Here is a 17,241-nt window from a genome sequence, read left to right on the forward strand (position 1 = left end):
TTTCAGCGCTTATTTTGTTCGTCTCAGCCGCTAATTCGCCGCGAGTTGCTGTGTCTGTGGCCGAATGTGTGGCTCGAGGTTGTGGCTATCTAAAGRGTGAATCAGTGAGTAGATAATAAAATAATTCAAGCCCTGAGATGGAGCYTATGAAATGCTGATTGTAGGTATAACGCGTTTCAGCCTCGCTCCTGGGTGGAAAAACGCGGCTGATGAATTCAGTGTAGAAAACTGAGATATCTCTGTAAGTTGTCCTTTCCTGCTCACGGAAGCGATTTTGTCATCGCTAAAATGCGTTAAATGGTGTTTGGTAGGGGGAGAAGGAGTTTGGAGTTCCTGAAGTCCTCTCTCAGCAGCTGGGAGCAGAAAAGCATCGGGGAATCACGAGGAGAGAGCAGGGAGCTGCTGGCAGAGGGTTCACACAGAGTGGAGGGGTGGTAATTAATCCTCCATGAGTTAATTTTACCGGGGAAGTGCCCGGCTTTGTTAATCTCAGAGTAAAACTAGTTGGTCAGAAGTAGGCTGTGGGGAAAGTAAGCTCACCAAAGGAATTAAAACTTCTGGAATAAAAGTGGCTTCTGTTTCATCCCAATTCTAGTGAAATAAAGTTAAAAAAAAAGGTTGCTAATGGTTTAGATAAGTGATAGACCAGCAGCACCCTTCTTGAAATCACTTCAAATCAGATTTACTTCACTCCTTTTACTGTTTCCCTTAAAAAAAAAAAATTAATTCGAGCGGTGTGGATTTTATCAGCCTCCCTTGTCGATGACTGCCTTGTCCTACACAATAGTGGATTTTTTCCATCCATTTGCCAGTGATTCAATCTAACCCCCCTGCTGGGTTTACTGCATTCTTCTAACTTATTGGATAACTAGATGCTGAGAGATAACATTCCTGAAATTCGGGGGTGGGGAGATAAAAAAAAACACAGTAGAAGTCCTATCCCTGGGAAGCCTTTGGAGAGGGTTAAGTGAAGTGCACGAGGGATTGTTGTGGCAGGGCTGTCCTCGGTAAATCCTTGTGCAGTCTGGGCAGAGCTGCCCTCCTGGCATGGAAAGCCCTGAGTTCAGGCCGTTATTTAATTTTGGTGGTGGCTGTGTTATTTTATTTGGTGGTGGCTGCGGGGTTTTGGGTGCTGAGGTGCTCTGATTGCAGCACTCAGGGTTGGAAAGAGGAGCTGGTTACAAATCAAGATGATTTTCACAGAAGCTCTTGGGTCTTTTACAGAAACAATTATTCCAGCTGCTGTAAAATAACCCAGCGTCCTGCTTGTGAATTTATGTAAAACTGCTTGTGAAACATAATAAGATAGTTACTTTTTTTAAGGTAAAAGTGTAAATAAGGCATAACTTCACTGTTTGTCATGCAGCAAATTTTTCACTGCAGTTTMTTTCTCTGAGATGGCAACTGCTGCTTAGAACCAGAGGAGTTACCAGAGCTGCTCAGAATTATGAAAATTATGAAATGAGGAGTATGGGCTGTGCTGGAGGTTGGAAACGGAACATTGGATTTAGTGCCATCTTTCCAGTGCAGAAGTAGAAAAATAAGAASTACTATCAAGGGAAAGGAGATAAATGTCAGATGCTTTGGAGCACTTAAAGTTTGAGGACTTGTCTGGACATTATCCTGGAATATCTCCTTGGGAGAGGGCAGCAGGCTTGGGTGCAGACATTTCTGCACCAAAGTAAAGCTGAGCTTATTTTTGTCGTATTTTGTAATGTGCAAACCGTTCCRCCTGGGAGATGGGACTGGGAAAGCCCCAAATCCTAAAGGGTTTGGAGAAGAGATTTTCATGTTTCAGTGTATTCTATTAAATAGGAAAGTAAAGGCCACTTAAATCAGTGTAGAGTAGTTCTGAAAATTATCTTTTTTCAACGTAGCTACTTTATTTGCTCAGACTCCTGCAAAATGAATAAACAGTAATTATTGTTGGTGCTGGTTGGCTCTGTTGCCCAGGTTGTGARTCATGTACTAGCTGTATTTTTTGGCAGCCTAGATTTCTCTGTATGTTTTCCTGTAGAGTTTAATCCATTTTAGAGACATCCCTTCAGTGATATTTGAGATGGGARATGTATGCTGCTGTTCTTGTTCCTTACACTTGTGGAAGTTGCTCGGATTGAAGGGGAAGTGTTTAATTCTCCCTGTTTAAATGGGAGGCATCCAAACATTTTTGATCATAGCTGTGCTGAGACCTCCTCTCCTCCCCGTTCAAGGACTTGTGCAGATTTGGATTTACTGTTCTACAGTTCATAACAGAGCATGCCTCTGATAATCTGCAAATTTTTGTAATTGATCGAATGTTTATTTTTAAAAGTAAAATTTCACACACACTTTGTGTCCTACAGCATTAAACGATTGAAGTTTGCTTTGTTGAATGCACAGAGTGCCCTAGTTGAGCTRAGAAATGTCAAGGTTTGCAATATCGGTTTGCAATATCCTCCCTTAGAGAGGTTCTACACCCCTCAAACAGCACAATCGTGTGCTGGAGCTGTCACCTGGACATGGTTCAGTCACACCTTCACTCCAAAGCTGCAAAGAGCTCCTGAACCTGCAGAGTCCCAGCCTCACCTGTTCCAGGGGGTGAGCTGGGGATGGACTGGAGCCAGGAGGGCTGGGCAGGACAGGATGGGTGTGTGACACCATTTCTGATGGGTGGGACAGGTGTGTGACACTGTCCTGATGGGTGGGACAGGACAGGTGTGTGACACCGTTCCTGATGGGCTGTGCAGGACAGGACACATGTGTGGCACTGTTCTAGGAGAGCTGGGCTGGACAGGACACGTGTGTGACACCATTCCTGATGGATAGGAGAGGTATGTGACACTGTTCCTGATGGGCAGGACAGGTGTGTGACACTGTTCCAGGAGTGCTGGGCTGGACACGTGTGTGACACCATTCCTGATGGATAGGAGTGGTATGTGACACTGTTCCTGATGGGCAGGACAGGTGTGTGACACTGTTCCAGGAGTGCTGGGCTGGACACGTGTGTGACACCATTCCTGATGGACAGGACACATGTGTGACACCATTCCCATAGAGCTGCACTGGAGAGGACATGTGTGTGACACAGTTCCACTGGGCTCTGCTGGGGCTGTGGAAGGTGAAATTGCTGTGCCCCCCTGKCACCCCTCAGAACTGGAGCAGTCACACTGGGGGCTCCAGGATGTTTCAGCCCCTCCAAGGGAAGCTTTCCCTCCTGCCCCTCCTGTCCTGAGCGCTGCCCTGCCCCGAGCTGGGTGTGAGTTTGGTGTTTGAACCATGGCAAGGCTGAGCAAAAACATCCTGTTTTGGTTATATTTTCTCTTAACCTCTTCTAGTTCAGATATTTCCCCGAATTTTTTTTTTTTGTCCACGTGCAAATTTTTCTCAGTCTGAGCTGTGGGGTGCTGGTGGTGGGAGGGCAGGAGGGGATTTGGAGCTCAGCTTGGCTTTCCCTGCCCCTTCCCAAAAGTGGGTGAGTTGTGGATGCAGCTGAGCGAGGCCTCCTGAGAGAATCAGCAATGGTGTGACTTTGCAAGCGGGATTGTAACTTGGATTAACTTTAAATAATCCTCAGTATCAATGTAGGTTCCTATCTGTGTGGAGTTCTGCAAGTTAATCGTGTCCTGTTTGCTGCTGTGAGCTTGTGGAGATTATTTTTGGGGTGTGTATGCTTTTGAAGGATTTAAGAGCTAATATTGGCCTTGCTTTGCGTTTGTCAGCCCTCTTCTCTCATAGTTACTTTCATAATTGTGAAAGGTTGTTTAGATCGGTACAGTTAAGAATTGTTCAGAATTCCTGGGTTAACAATCAGTGAGAATTTCTGAGAATGATAAATGAAGAGTTAGAACCCGAAGTGCAAACACCAAATAAGCTCCTGTGGTGTTTTGCTCAGTGCCACGACGCTTTCTCTGCCTTCTTTTCCTTTTAAGCTGTGTTACAGGTGTTGCCTTGCTAGACTGTTCCTTTTTTTAACCTATATAAAGGGATTTGGGATAAACCTCTTCATTGAGCCTCCTGAGAGTTCTTTCATATTATGTTTTTTCTTGAAAACCTGAAATTCTGAGATGCAGATTTCTTTGGGGTTGCAAAGGAGTTGGTATCAAAACAAAGAGCTGAACTTCAGATTAATCTGCAAAATTGATTCAGTGTCTTGTATCTTTAATTTGCAGTTCAGGTGGAGTTGGTGATCTTAATGGTGAGTGGTGTGTCTAAACCTAGCAATTAATAATGTGATTTTCTTTTATTTTAAGGGAGTCCACAAGACGTCCCAGGTGATAGAGATGGTGAAATGAGTTCCAAAAGGTGCCGCACTGAGGAAACCAAAATCTGTGAGAAATGCTGTGCAGAATTCTTTGTTCTCTCCGAATTCCTTGAGCATAAGAAAAATTGCACTAAAAACCCGCCTGTTCTGATCATGAATGACGCTGAGGGAACGGTTCCCCCCGAGAGCTTCCCCGAGGCCACTCTGGGGCCGTTCCCGAGCGAGCGGATGGACGGCCGGACACGCAAGGACATTCAGACAAAGGGCTGCGCCGCTTCCGTGGACAAGAGAGAAGGAAAGCTGGACGCTGACGGGGTGGGAGGGATGTACCTGAAAATAGAGCCCCCCATCACTGCCGCAGCCCCCGGCCTCAGCTACCTGCCCAAAGCCAAAGTCCCCAACACTAACGTGACGCTGCAGACCATCCGCGGCACCAAGGTGGCCGTCAACCAGCGGGCGTCCGACGCYATCTCGTCCTCGGCGGCCGGCTTCAACGCCATCCCCATGATCCTGGAGCAGCTGGTGTGCCTGCAGCAGCAGCAGCTGCAGCAGATCCAGCTGACGGAGCAGATCCGCATCCAGATCGCCATGATGGCCCCGCACGCCCTGCACCCCTCGCTGGCCGCYGCCGCTGACCCTCTCAAGGCGCTGGGCGCACACATGTCCCAGCAGCTCTCGGCGGCCGTGGCTTTGATCGGGCAGAAAGCGGGGAGCCAGAGCCTATCGCTGGAATCCTTGAAGCAAGGCAAACTACCTCACTCGAGCCCTGGCATGGCAGCCGCCGGCTCGCTGGCTGCCGGGCTCTCCTCCTCCTTCCCCCTSAAGCCCGAGGGCAGCCGAGGCCTCCCCGGCTCCATCTCGCAGTTCCCGAACCCTTTGCTACCTCAGTCCTCCGGCTCGGTCATCTTCCAGAACCCGCTGTCGGCCGTTTCCTCCGTGATGGATTCCTCCAAGAAGGGCAAGGGGAAGCCCCCCAACATCAGCGTGTCGGAAAGCAAGCCCGCCACCGAGGAGCCCTTCTTCAAACACAAGTGTAAGTTCTGCGGGAAGGTTTTCGGCAATGACAGCGCCCTGCAGATCCACCTCCGCTCCCACACCGGGGAGCGGCCCTATAAATGCAACATCTGCGGGAACCGCTTCACCACCAAAGGAAACCTCAAAGTGCATTTCCAGCGGCACAAGGACAAGTACCCCCACATCAAGATGAACCCGTACCCGGTTCCCGAGCACCTGGACAATGTTCCCACCAGCACCGGGATCCCGTACGGGATGTCCGTGCCGCTGGATGAGTCCAACCTGATTGTGGACAGCAAACCTCTGCTAACAACTCTGCCTACCTCTGCGGCCTCGGCCGCGCCCCAGGCCGTGTCCAGCCTGGCAGGCATCAAGGAACCCCTGCCCAGTCCGTTCTCCAGCGATCTGCAGTGCAGACCCTCCCCGGACAGCGAGGGCGGCTCCTCCTCGTCGGGGGCGGTCGGTCACGAGTCGGGGACGGAGCAGAGCCTGAGCTCACCGCAAGCTGCCTGCAGCGTGAGCATCTTCCACGTAAGTGGGTCAAACGAGCAGGGCTCTGAGACATCAAAGCTGCAGCAGCTGGTGGAAAACATCGACAAATCCACTGCCGACCCCAACGAGTGCCTGATCTGCCACAGAGTGCTGAGCTGCCAGAGCTCGCTCAAAATGCATTACCGCACTCACACCGGCGAGAGGCCCTTCAAGTGCAAGATCTGCGGCCGTGCCTTCTCCACCAAAGGGAACCTAAAAACCCACTATGGAGTGCACCGGGCCAACACTCCCCTGAAGATGCAGCACTCGTGTCCCATCTGCCAGAAGAAGTTCACCAACGCCGTGGTGCTGCAGCAGCACATCCGCATGCACATGGGYGGGCAGATCCCCAACACCCCTCTGCCCGAAGCTGCTGGGGACAGCACCGACCTGGAGCCCGCTGGGGCCGACAAGAACGGGGACAGCGCTCGCCCCGAGGAGATGGTGGAGAGCATAGACATGGAAGAGGACGTGGACTCTCAGGACGGCCCCAGGAGCTCCTCCAARCCTCCCACCCCGTACGATGCACAATCAGAGTCGCCCGCCGCGGCCACCGCCTTCTCCGGGGTGACGGCCCTGGAGAGCCAGATGAAGGTGGTCAGCTCCTCTCTGAGCCTGCAGCGCCAGAGCAGCCTGAAATCCAGCGACAACTCCGCGGAGAGCGATGGCCTGACCAACGACTCGTCCTCCGTGGCCGGAGACGGCGAGTACCAGAACGGCCGGAGCCCCGCCGCCTCCGAGGCCGCGTCGCTGCAGGCGCTGTCCCCGGCCAACAGCCAGGCTGAGAGCGTCAGCTCCAAGTCCCCTGCCTTCCCCAGCCAGGAGGAGTTGGGCACGGGGAGTAAATCCGAGGGGCCTGAGAGYGCTCCTGTGGAGGTGGAAGGGGTTGTGGGAGCTTTGGATCTGACGTACGGCAACATCGGCCGCAAGGTGATTAAAGAGGAGCCCGGGTTACACTTTGCCAACGGAGAATATGGTGAGCGATGCAAAGGGCTGGCAGTGGTTTGGGGTGGGGCAGTGGGAGATCAGTCTCTGAAAGGACCATGGGAAGCAAAACTTCCTCAGTTTCCCCTCTTCCTGCTCCTCTGTCTGGATAAGGGCATAGGCCCTGTAAAGTTTTCCTGACTAAGGCCCAAAATTGAATGATTCTCAAAGTGCTGTCATCTCCTGCAAGGTCCTTAAAATTAACAGAAACTGGTCCTTAAAATTAGCAGAAACTGTGCCCTTTTCTACCTTTCATGGGCTCACCTGATACCTCCTCGTAGCTCTTTAAAGAAATACATTGGTGTTCTGTGGGAAAGCTGCTTATCCCAAGAATGTGACACAAACTCTGAGTTCCTTTGTGGGGTTTTCAGGCTCTTTGCAGTTAAGGTTGATGTAAATTTGACCTGAAATACCTTCTGTTTCCAGCTCACCAGAAAACACAGGGATGAACTGATTTGTTTTGGGGTGTCCTGGGCAGTGGGGTGGGTTCTGCAGGTGTGCAGCTTCCAAGGCAGGGCATCTGGGGTCTGAGCCAGACTCAAACTCAGACCCAGACTGAGCTTGGCATAAACGTTACCTCGGCTTTCTTCCCAGGTCGCAGCAGTATTCCAACTGCCTTTGTCAGAGCCCCACCAGCCCTGATCAAAATGGAGCTGCCCAGCGAGCGTCCCCTCAGCACTGGCCACTTCATCGGTCCCCCGGCGCTGTCCCCAGGGGTGGCCCCGCTGCTGGTGCCGCGCCCCAAGTTCTGCCGTCCCGCCAAACAGCACATCTGCACTACCTGTGGCAAGAACTTCTCGTCTGCCAGCGCCCTGCAGATCCACGAGCGCACCCACACCGGAGAGAAACCCTTCGCCTGCACCATCTGCGGGAGAGCCTTCACCACCAAGGGAAACCTCAAGGTGGGTCCCCATCTTGTCATCTTCTGTCTGTGAAATTCATGCTGGAGGTGGAAGGGATTTCCTTTAGTTCCTCAAATAGTTTTGACTCTTGTCTCCTTGCTGAGTTAAAGGATTTTCTTTAGTTCCTCAAATACTTTTGACTCTTGTCTCCCTGTTGAGTTTCTCCACACAATTTCTTGTATAAATGTTAGCTGAGATCACCCACAGGCCTTTGCTCCTGTCCTTGACTTTTCTTTTGGGATGGAAGGGGAGGCTTAGCCCTTACTAAGCAGATTGATTTCATTTTTAATTTGGATTTGGATGTGTCAAGACATAAGCATGTCTTTGAACGATACAAAATGCTGCCTGCGGAGTGAATGCATTACAGTGCCCTGCTTTGGAATTTTGGGAGATGAGGAGGGATAAACCAGGATAATCCTGAGGTGGCACAAAGTGCTCAGGGATTGTGTCTGAGCACACGCTGGAGAATTGCTGCCATCCTGTGCTCTTGCCAGATGAATCCGTTTGGTTTGTGAGGGACTCAGCTCCCTCAGCTGCACAGAGGCTTCTCCCTCCCTGTGAGAACCTCTTCAGGCTCTTCAGTCCTGATGGGGAGAGAAAATWAAATACCCTGCAGTGTGTGAGCAGTGCCTTGCTGGCAGCACCAGCAGAACGTGGTGTGCAGGATTCCAGCCTCAGTGAGCCTCTCTGCCAGAMTCCTTGCTGCTTGTTTGCATTTTCCAGTATTTTCTCAGAGTAGTCTGCTTGCAGCAGATAACTTGGCTTTTCTTCTGGGAGCAGAGGAGGGGGGTCTGTGCCCAGCACCTCCTGTTCTGAGTGTAAAGCACAGCCCTCCAAGTGCTCCAGCAGCAAACTGCAGAGAGCCAGGGCGATGCCAGGCAGGGGGATCACTGTGTCTTACACGTGCCAGAAAGGGAACTCTGACAGGAAAGGCCCAGTTTAGATATTTCTGACAGGAGCTGCCCAGTTTAGATATTTCTGACAGGAGCTGCCCAGTTTAGATATTTCTGACAGGAGCTGCCCAGTTTAAATATTTCTGACAGGAGCTGCCCAGTTCAAATATTTCTGACAGGAGCTGCCCAGTTCAAATATCTCCCCGAATACAAATGGAGCAAGCCTGACTTCTTTGGGCCACTTGGCTGCAAGCAGAGTGGAATTTGGGTGCACCACAAAGAGCCCCTACATTAATGATGATATTAATTTGCTTTCCCCCTCCCTCTGGAAGGTCCACGTAGGAACCCACATGTGGAACAACTCAGCGCGGCGGGGACGGCGGCTGTCCATCGATAACCCCATGGCCCTGCTGGGCAACAACGACCCCAAGAAGGTGTCRGAGATGTTCCCCAAGGACATGGTGGCACCCTCGGTGAGCATCGACCCCGCCGTGTGGAACCAGTACGCGGCTGTGCTCAGCAACGGGCTGGCCGTGAAAGCCAACGAGATCTCGGTGATCCAGAGCGGGGCCCTGCCCGTGCCCGTGCCCGGGGGCTCGCCCTTGAACACTGCCCCGSCTGCCAAGGACGGGGCTCAGGCTGGTGCCGGCTCTGACACGGAGAAAACGGGCGCTGCTGCTGCAGACAATGTGCCAAAACACCAATTCCCTCACTTCCTGGAGGAGAGCAAAATCGCCGTGAGCTAAAGGCTCACAAGGACATGACCTACACAAAGAGCAAATATATATAGACACAAACGTATATTTTTGAGAGATTCCACTTCGGCCTCCTATTTTCCTATTGACGTGCAAATGATTTTATGGTTGTCTTTGTAAGAGTTGCCCAGAGTACAATCATGATATTGCTTTGCAAATAGTAATTAATAAAGAATAGGATTTCCTTCTATTTGGAAAGATGCGGGTCTTGCAAAGTAGTTCTTACATGTGAYTTTAATGTGTACAGCCTTACAGAAGTTTCTACAACTTGAAATTCCAAAGGTTAGAATATTTACCTCTTTGTTTAGAGTGATAATGGGGGTTTTGAATAGAGTGGAAACAACCTACTGTTGMTGGAGAAGCTTCTATTTACTGATGAGAAATGGAAACTATTAATGCGGGTAAATATCCTAGAATGTCTGCCACCCTCTTAGAAAGAGTTTTTCTGTTTGGATTTTTGGCTCTGTGTGGTTTCTGAATGTACTTTTTCCTAAGAATGGCTATAAAAACTACAAACTTTTTTTTTTTAATTGTTTTTTTTTTTTTGCCTCAGAAGTTCTATGAAAAGCAAGTTGCTGTTTTTCTTTAGTCACTGCTCCTAAGTAATTAATTCTTTGTGTTGTTAACTGCTGCTTATTTAATACTACTACTAGGACAGTCCTTGAAGCWTAGTGCCAAAATTCCTGCTTCCAAAGATGGGCAGTTTTTCCTAGATGTTTTATTTCRATACCAAGAGCCCCAAACATGCATGGGTGGGTATGTATATACTTTTTTTTTGTTGTTTTTGTTTCCTCTTGAAAGGGAAGACTTGCCTTGGGAAGTCAGGTCTAAAAGCTCTGCAAGGAATCTCAGGTAACTGTTGCAATTTGCCATGGGAACTGGTTTCCTTAGCAAGAGACTTTTTGTTTTTATTTTATTTTTTTTTTCATTTGGGTAATTTAGGAGATCGTTCTGTGTAAACCTGTATTTAAATATGAAGTATTCATGCTTAGGTTAAATGTTTTGTGGGTTTTTGGATGGCATTCCTACTCTGGTCRTTAAGTTTTTTTTGGTGGTCTGTGAGYTTGCATTCTACCAAAAYGGTTATTAATGATCCGTGTGTGTTGTATGAAGGTTGCTGGGATAGTCATCTGGATTCTAAGTTATCTACCTCATTTTTTCCTTTTGTAGTTGTAGTGTCTATTTTTCTATTAATGACCACTGTAATGACTGAGATTCAAGCAGATGCTTCCATGCACTATGTGAAACCAAACCCTGTTGTATTATTAGTGGAAGCACCTGCAGAGTTGCTGGACTGACCTTTCACAATTCCTCAAYGCCTGCTGGAACTGGATGTGTAATGGGATCTGAACCAGCCTGCAAAGGAGTTCAAGGACTGAAGGATGGAAAGAAACCTGGCTGTCGACTGCAGGAAATCTTCAAGTCCAGTCTCAGTTGTGGAAGGCCCCAGAAATGCAGATTACCAAAAGTTTGTGTGATGTTGTTGCACCTGAATCTTGTTGATGATCTCTGTACGCCGAGTTGTGCCTTTCCWGCTGGACTTGTGAGTAAGAACATACCCAGTACCTGTTTACACTGTAAAATGGATATTGTTACCTAGGCCACGCTAAAGGCATCCCACTTGTCACGTTTCTACGTTGTGAATGTATGACTTGGAAGAATTCTGTAGTTTTGAGTTATCTACTGATGCGTTTCTGTTGACATTTTTTGAGAATAAATTTTGGGATGGCTTTTTCACACTTGGTGCTTCAGTTTTTCTGGCARAAAGCTTTTTGTSTCCYRAAAAGTGAGTTCAAGGGGCAGCATKCTGTCTCCCTCCAGGGACCTGAATCCAGGAGGTAAAATCAGCTTTAGTTCATTACTTTAAACACCAGGGATGAGGGAACTGTGGAGGAGTCCCAGATCCATTCCTTGGGAGTAGCTGGGTTTGGTGCAGGGGTTGGTACGTTCCAGGGATGTTGATTACCACACTAGAACAGAATGACAGGACCATGTGCAATCATTTTTGTACTGTGATCATCCTACAAAGGGAAAAAAGAGTATTAAGTTGTCAAATTGCCAGTGCCTGAAGATGCTGGCTGCATAGAAAAGGGATGAATACCTTCCCATAAAGAGTAAAGAAAAACAGTTCTGAGAACAGCCCTGATGAAATGGAAAAGGACTGAGGTTGTGATTCTTGAACCTGAACTAGCAAATGCATTTTGGCCTGGGGAGGATACAGAGGACAAAAGAGATGAGATCTCTCTCCAGGAGAGAGCCTGAGAACCCCAAAGCTGTGCCTTTCCAAAGCTGGAGCTGCTGATCGAGGTGCTCCTTGCACAGTGCTCGGGAGTGCAGAGAAAGAAAGCAAACACTTGTTCACCAAGCTCTGAAGGGATGGGAAAAGCTGTGGGAGGGCAGGAACGTTTGAGACTCATTTTTGCTGCAGGGGAGACTTTGCAAAGGCAGCAGGGCTGGGGATTACCTGTTCTGCCACGTGCGAGAGCTGAACCAACGCCTTCCAAAATGCAGTGGGGTGGAACTGCCCACAGTGGCAAATGTGCTCAGCTCGTGATAACATTGCAGCTTCACAATTAAAAGAGACAGCTGATTGTCTCCTGGCCCTGGTGCTGTGAGTCAGGAGCAGGTTCACCAAGCACGGGCTGTGTCTCTGCTCTTTTAACCTCTCCTGCCTGCAGGACCTGCTTTGCTCATCTCACACAGCATTTGCACGCTGCTGCTTTTGTGTGAGCAGCAAAAGTGCCTGCATGAGCTAAGGCAAAGGCTGGCTTGCTTAAAATGCTGAATTTAAAAGTTGCATTGCTTTAAAAAAAACCCCAAAAAAACCGGTACTTTTGCTTTACCTTAATGTATTACCTCTGGTATTCCTCGAAAGAAAGGTTTCTTTTAGCCTGCCCTTTCTGTTCAAAGCTTCCCAAAAAGTCGATGGGAACTCTGAGGAGGGAGTTTGTGTAACAATTGCAGATAAGCAGCTCTGGGCTGAGCTCAGCGRGGTTGATTTTCCTTTCCCGAGCTGGCCTGGCTTGGTAAACAGGCTGGAACAAAGGATGGACCATGGAGCTGGGATCAGCCAAGGGGAAAGGACCTGAACTGATGGGATGGCAGAGAGGGGCTGAGGCAAAGGAAAGCAGATGAGTATTACATTATTTTTAATTTTTTTTGCTGTTGAAGGCCATGGTGCTCAGTGCTGGGTTTGCAGTCTGGAGTTGGGGAAGGTGCAGGTTTGTGTCCATGGGCAGAAAGCTGTCCTGGTGTCTGTGATCCCGAGTGTTCCTGCTCCCAGCTGAGGATCCCCTGGTGCCTGTGAATGCTGATCCCAGCCTGGAGGGCTCCTCTGTGCCTGCCCTCCCCCTGTGTGCCCGCCTGGGCTCACGTGTTTGGCCTCAGCTCCCGGTCAGTGCTGACCTAGAAAAGCTCCTGGCACTGCASAGCCCCAGCAGGACAGGAAACKGCTCAGAGCAGAGGGGGAGCAGCAATTGCCATATTATCTGTTTTGTTATCATTCTCCTGCTTTGTGCACTTTATTGCACACACTGGGCAGTCTGTGCAGCTCTCTGGTTGCTGTTGGTGCTGTCTGGTTCATGATCTGTGCCTGCTGGAGCTGATCGTGTGTTGCACATCCCAGCATCATCACTCTCCTTTTCAACTTCCTCATTGGCATCTCTGCTCGTCACATCTCACAGGTCAAAGATTAACTTCCCTGCCTCGATTACTTTGTGCAGAAAATGATGTCTCAAGTCAGAATGAGAACAGGTGGATCCCACCAGGGGCCTCATTTTCCAGACTTGGTTTAGGCAAATCCAGACTAAAGGATTTGCCTAAACCAAGGTTTGGGTGTCTCTCTAAAGACAAGGTTTGAKTAAAGGTTTGGGTGTCTCTCTAAAGAAAACTAAAAAACCCAATCAAGTAAAATTGACGATATTTAGTGCTATTAAATGTTTTTGTGTATGTGCTCTGAGTGCCACATGCAGTCATTCCCAGGACACTCCAAACCCCCTGGGCAGCCCCTGCCAAGGCCTGACTGCCCTTTCCAGGCAGGGACAAAACTGAGCAAAGTGAGCTGGCCAAAAGTCAAAGCAGCCAGGTTATGAATCCACRAGAATCTGAGGGCCAGGCACACAAACCATGGGGTGCTGTGAGCAGAAGGGGATGCAGGAGGAATGGCTGGGGTAGTGAATGACAACCTGTATTCTGATGCAGTGATTCATTCACACATTTACAGGTTCACATCCCAGATTCTCCCTGGCTTTGCAGTCCTGTGCGTGTGATGGCAAAGATATTATTTAAATCAAGTTACCTGGATTGGCTTTAAAGCCCTTCACAGTCCTGTTGATCCACTTGACAAAATTTGTTTTAGAAAAATTTGTCTCCATGCTGTCTAGATGTTCAGAATACCAAACATAGCTTTTTTTTTTTTTTTATACACAGATTTTTTTTCCCATGAAACCAGTTTGATTACTTAGGTCCTTAAAGTTCAGCAGGTGATTTGCTGCCTTGAGGTACCTGAATTTCTGTATTTATTCAAAGTACTCCACCCCTCTCAACTCACAATGTCCAGATTTGAAAAACATCAAATTCCTTCATTACTTATTCTTCTGTTTCCCCTTCAATTCTCCCAGTTTTAAATGACAAAATAAACACTTATGTAGGGTTTTGGTTTTGTTGTTTTTTTTTTTTGTTTGTTTTTATGAAAGTTGCAAATATAAAACACGTAACAAATATTTTCAGTTTAGAGGTTTACATTTTTTTTTATCACTCTCACAGGAGGTGTAACACAAAAACAGTATGGCAAGAATTCACAGAACAGCTAATATCCAGATCATTTCAAGAACTAACAAAATACAAATATAAAATGCAAGTGGGAGTTTATTTGTCTAGAAAGCTTTTCTCTTTCTGCATTTCTTAAAGTTGACAGCTGTCCTAGCTGAACGACAGTTTGACTATTACSGTTTTAAAAATTAGGTGCTAAAGGGTTGTTTTCTTCTGGGTCCACAACATGTAATTATGCGAGGAAGAAAAARATCCCGCACAAAGACTGCACTTCCTCAGAGCAGCGTGAGCACTGTCTGCTCTCAAACTTCATTATGAGAATGCCAAATGTTCTCGGCAGCGCAGAGAACTTTATTGTAGTTTCCCTTAGCAAGTGTTGATGGATTTATGGAGGGCTTCATTAAATATGGGCTTAAAGGATATCCGCTATCGCCCACTTGTCAAAAGCAGGAATAATATCAAAGGAGCTGCAGGTGTTAACAGTGTGGATGGGCTGGCAGCGTGCAGCTCCTTCATCGCAGGGCTCTTGGCTGAATCCAGCCCTCCTGAGATAAATTTCCAAGATGAATGCATCTCGTGGAGGCTGAGGGCATGTTGCAGTGATCCTGCTGTGCTGTCCCAGCTCGGGGCTGAGTTTCCCCTGGTCCCGAATGCTCCAGTCTGGCGGTGGCTCTATAGGAGCAGGCGGATCACCCACATTTGTCTGGTTTTGAGGGATTGAATGCCACARCCTTGAGGAAGAGCGATGTTTCCAGCACCAAAGCCACCTCCTCGCCTGTCTGAGTGAGGCAGGAGCACGGGGAATTATCCCGCTGGAGGAGCCGAGCGCCGCACGTTTGCCCTTGGCAACCAAATCCTTTCTCCTGCCCTCCTTCCAAATGGGGCAGCCTCAAACACGGCCCTGACACAAAGCCCCAAATACCGTGGGAGCGATGGGTTCTGCATCCAGACAAAGGAGGTGCGCCCTGGTGTTTGTAAAACATGCACTTATGAAATCAGATAATAACAGGTACAAAGAATAATGGCACAGCTTGGACTGCCTGTGGAATCATAAACATTTGGTTCAACCAGTCACACACCTTTTAGTCTGAGCCAACTCTTTAGATGTCAGAATTCTCTATATTTTGATACTCATGCTTAGGGCAAAAAAAAAAACAAAAAACCACCAAACCCAGAAGTAGTTCCAAAATTCAATTAATCTTCCAGCTTATACAAAGTCGAACAGGGTATTATTATTATTATGACCTTCCTCAGTGTTCCTCAAGAAAAAAAAAGGAATGCTATGCATAAAAAGCTCAATTATTTATTTAGTAGCACAACCCTAATGGAAGAAAATTTATAGCATATTGTGTTAAATAGGTAATGAGTACAATTTGCAAATGCATTGTCAGAACCACCAATGCATTGTTTGAGTGGGAAACTGGCACCAGGACTTGCTCACCCCCTGAAGTTTATTTACCYGTTCTTTAATCAGTGGAGCTGAGAGACCTGGGTGTGTTTGAGGATCYGTGGAGCCTCAGGTGGGGTGGGAAGTTGGTGCCAGGGGCAGAGAGCAGGAGGCAGAGCCTTGGGGACAGGAGGGGACATTGCTCTGTGCCACAGAGCTGCAGCGGAGACAGGGGGAGAAAGGCAAAAGATAAAGCTTACAAAAAATACAGCATCAAAGCAAGCCAGTGGCATCAGAAAAAAAACAAAATAGGATTTATTTCACTTGATTTAACAAATCTAACGTAGTCCGAGGCTGGAGGTTTTCCCTTGGGTATTCCTTCTCAACAGGAGAATGAAAATCAAAGGCTTGGAAACCAAGAGAGCTCATCCCTGCTGTGAGTGCTGAGATCACAAGAGAAATCTTTACAGCAAAGCTTCAGCAAAGCTAATGTTATCCAGAAATGTGTCAARGAGTGGGTTTAGCCCACTGGGCTCCAGCCTGGTCTAGATCCCTCAGAGTGATTTTCTAACTAAAAATCAAAAGTGTCTCAACAGAGGCAGAAAATCAGAGTGCCCGTAAGGGAGGTTTGAAAGGTTCTTTGGCTCCTGAGATGCTGTGTGAGTCTGCAGGCTGCAGGGCATCCCTTTGCTCCTCTTTTAGGATTACTGGCACTGAGTCACCCTACAACAGGCAGTTTTTCCTTTTCCCATATTCCTGGGTGTTGGAGTTGTGCAGGAATGATGTGGAGGAAATTTGGCTGCTCCATGTGAGGAGGGACATAATGAAGTTCTGTCTGATCACGATGCCAAGGGCCAAAATGYATTATTTAAAAGAATGTTGTTTTAAAACCCAGCATCACTTTCACCTCAAAGCAAATAACAAATGGAATTTGATAAGTTTTAATTGAGGCTGGAGGCTCAGATTAGCATTTCAGCCTGTACAGCATTAGGGCAATGGTGTCAGTAGTTTTGGTCAAGTACGAGGTCCTGTTTAACTTCTTCAGTTGTTCCTTTTATTAAATTATCATTTGCAGTGAATTCTAGCATCATATCCTTTCATATAAAAAAAAAATTCAAATGTAGAATATGAGAAAAAATAGAGCAAATATATTTCCTGAGCTGAAGTGTTTGTGGSAGAAGGGATTTCTGTTTCTACTTCAATTGTGTCCACAAGGTGGTAAGAACAGTAGACTGGGAAATAAGAAATTAAAACATGGTATTACTTAGGTGAAATGSAGCCTAAAAATCAGGCCTATAAACAGTTTTTGTAATAAGGCAGCCCAAGTTAGGATGGCATTGGAAATRTCTGCCTAAACAGTCTCAGTACAGATGCCTGAAACTGGTGTAACTCTTCATTGTGTTGTTGAAATGTACTCGTTGCAAAATGTCAGGATGASTCTGCTTCAACTGTAAGTGTAAAATTACATGACAATTGCAGTTCTTGTGCTGGTGTAATCCACAGTGTAACGAGATGCTTGAAACCGYAAACAGAAATACTGGAGCAATTCGTGCCTAGATTTGCAGAGGGCATCTGAATTTGGATTTAGAAATGAGCGTGRAGAGGAGTCGGTGAAGGTCACTGAGCAAGAAGGGTGCGAGCAGCAGCAGCACCGTAAATCACAGCCCCGTGAGGCGGTGGAGGGTGGCAGAGAGGAGGGGAGGCCGAGCACAGGAGCACAGGGCTGCAGGAGGCAGAGGACACGGGGTGTGCTGCGGGTGTTCTG

The 17,241-nt window shown here is 47.8% G+C and overlaps 1 protein-coding gene across 1 annotated transcript in view; it reads left to right on the forward strand.

Annotated features, from left to right (window-relative positions):
- Positions 1-9,826, forward strand: part of SALL4 (spalt like transcription factor 4) — a 13,532-nt gene extending 3,706 nt beyond the window's left edge. The window contains exons 2-4 of the mRNA XM_057379480.1: positions 4,230-6,761; positions 7,364-7,671; positions 8,897-9,826. Of these exons, the coding sequence (XP_057235463.1) occupies positions 4,230-6,761; positions 7,364-7,671; positions 8,897-9,310 (3,254 nt within the window). The 3' untranslated portion in view covers positions 9,311-9,826. The remainder of the gene's footprint in view (positions 1-4,229; positions 6,762-7,363; positions 7,672-8,896) is intronic.
- The last annotated feature ends 7,415 nt before the right edge of the window (positions 9,827-17,241 follow it).

This window comes from Malurus melanocephalus, unplaced genomic scaffold (assembly GCF_030028575.1).
Source record: "Malurus melanocephalus ecotype Western Australia unplaced genomic scaffold, MMel_1.1 scaffold_407, whole genome shotgun sequence".
Taxonomy (NCBI): domain Eukaryota; kingdom Metazoa; phylum Chordata; class Aves; order Passeriformes; family Maluridae; genus Malurus; species Malurus melanocephalus.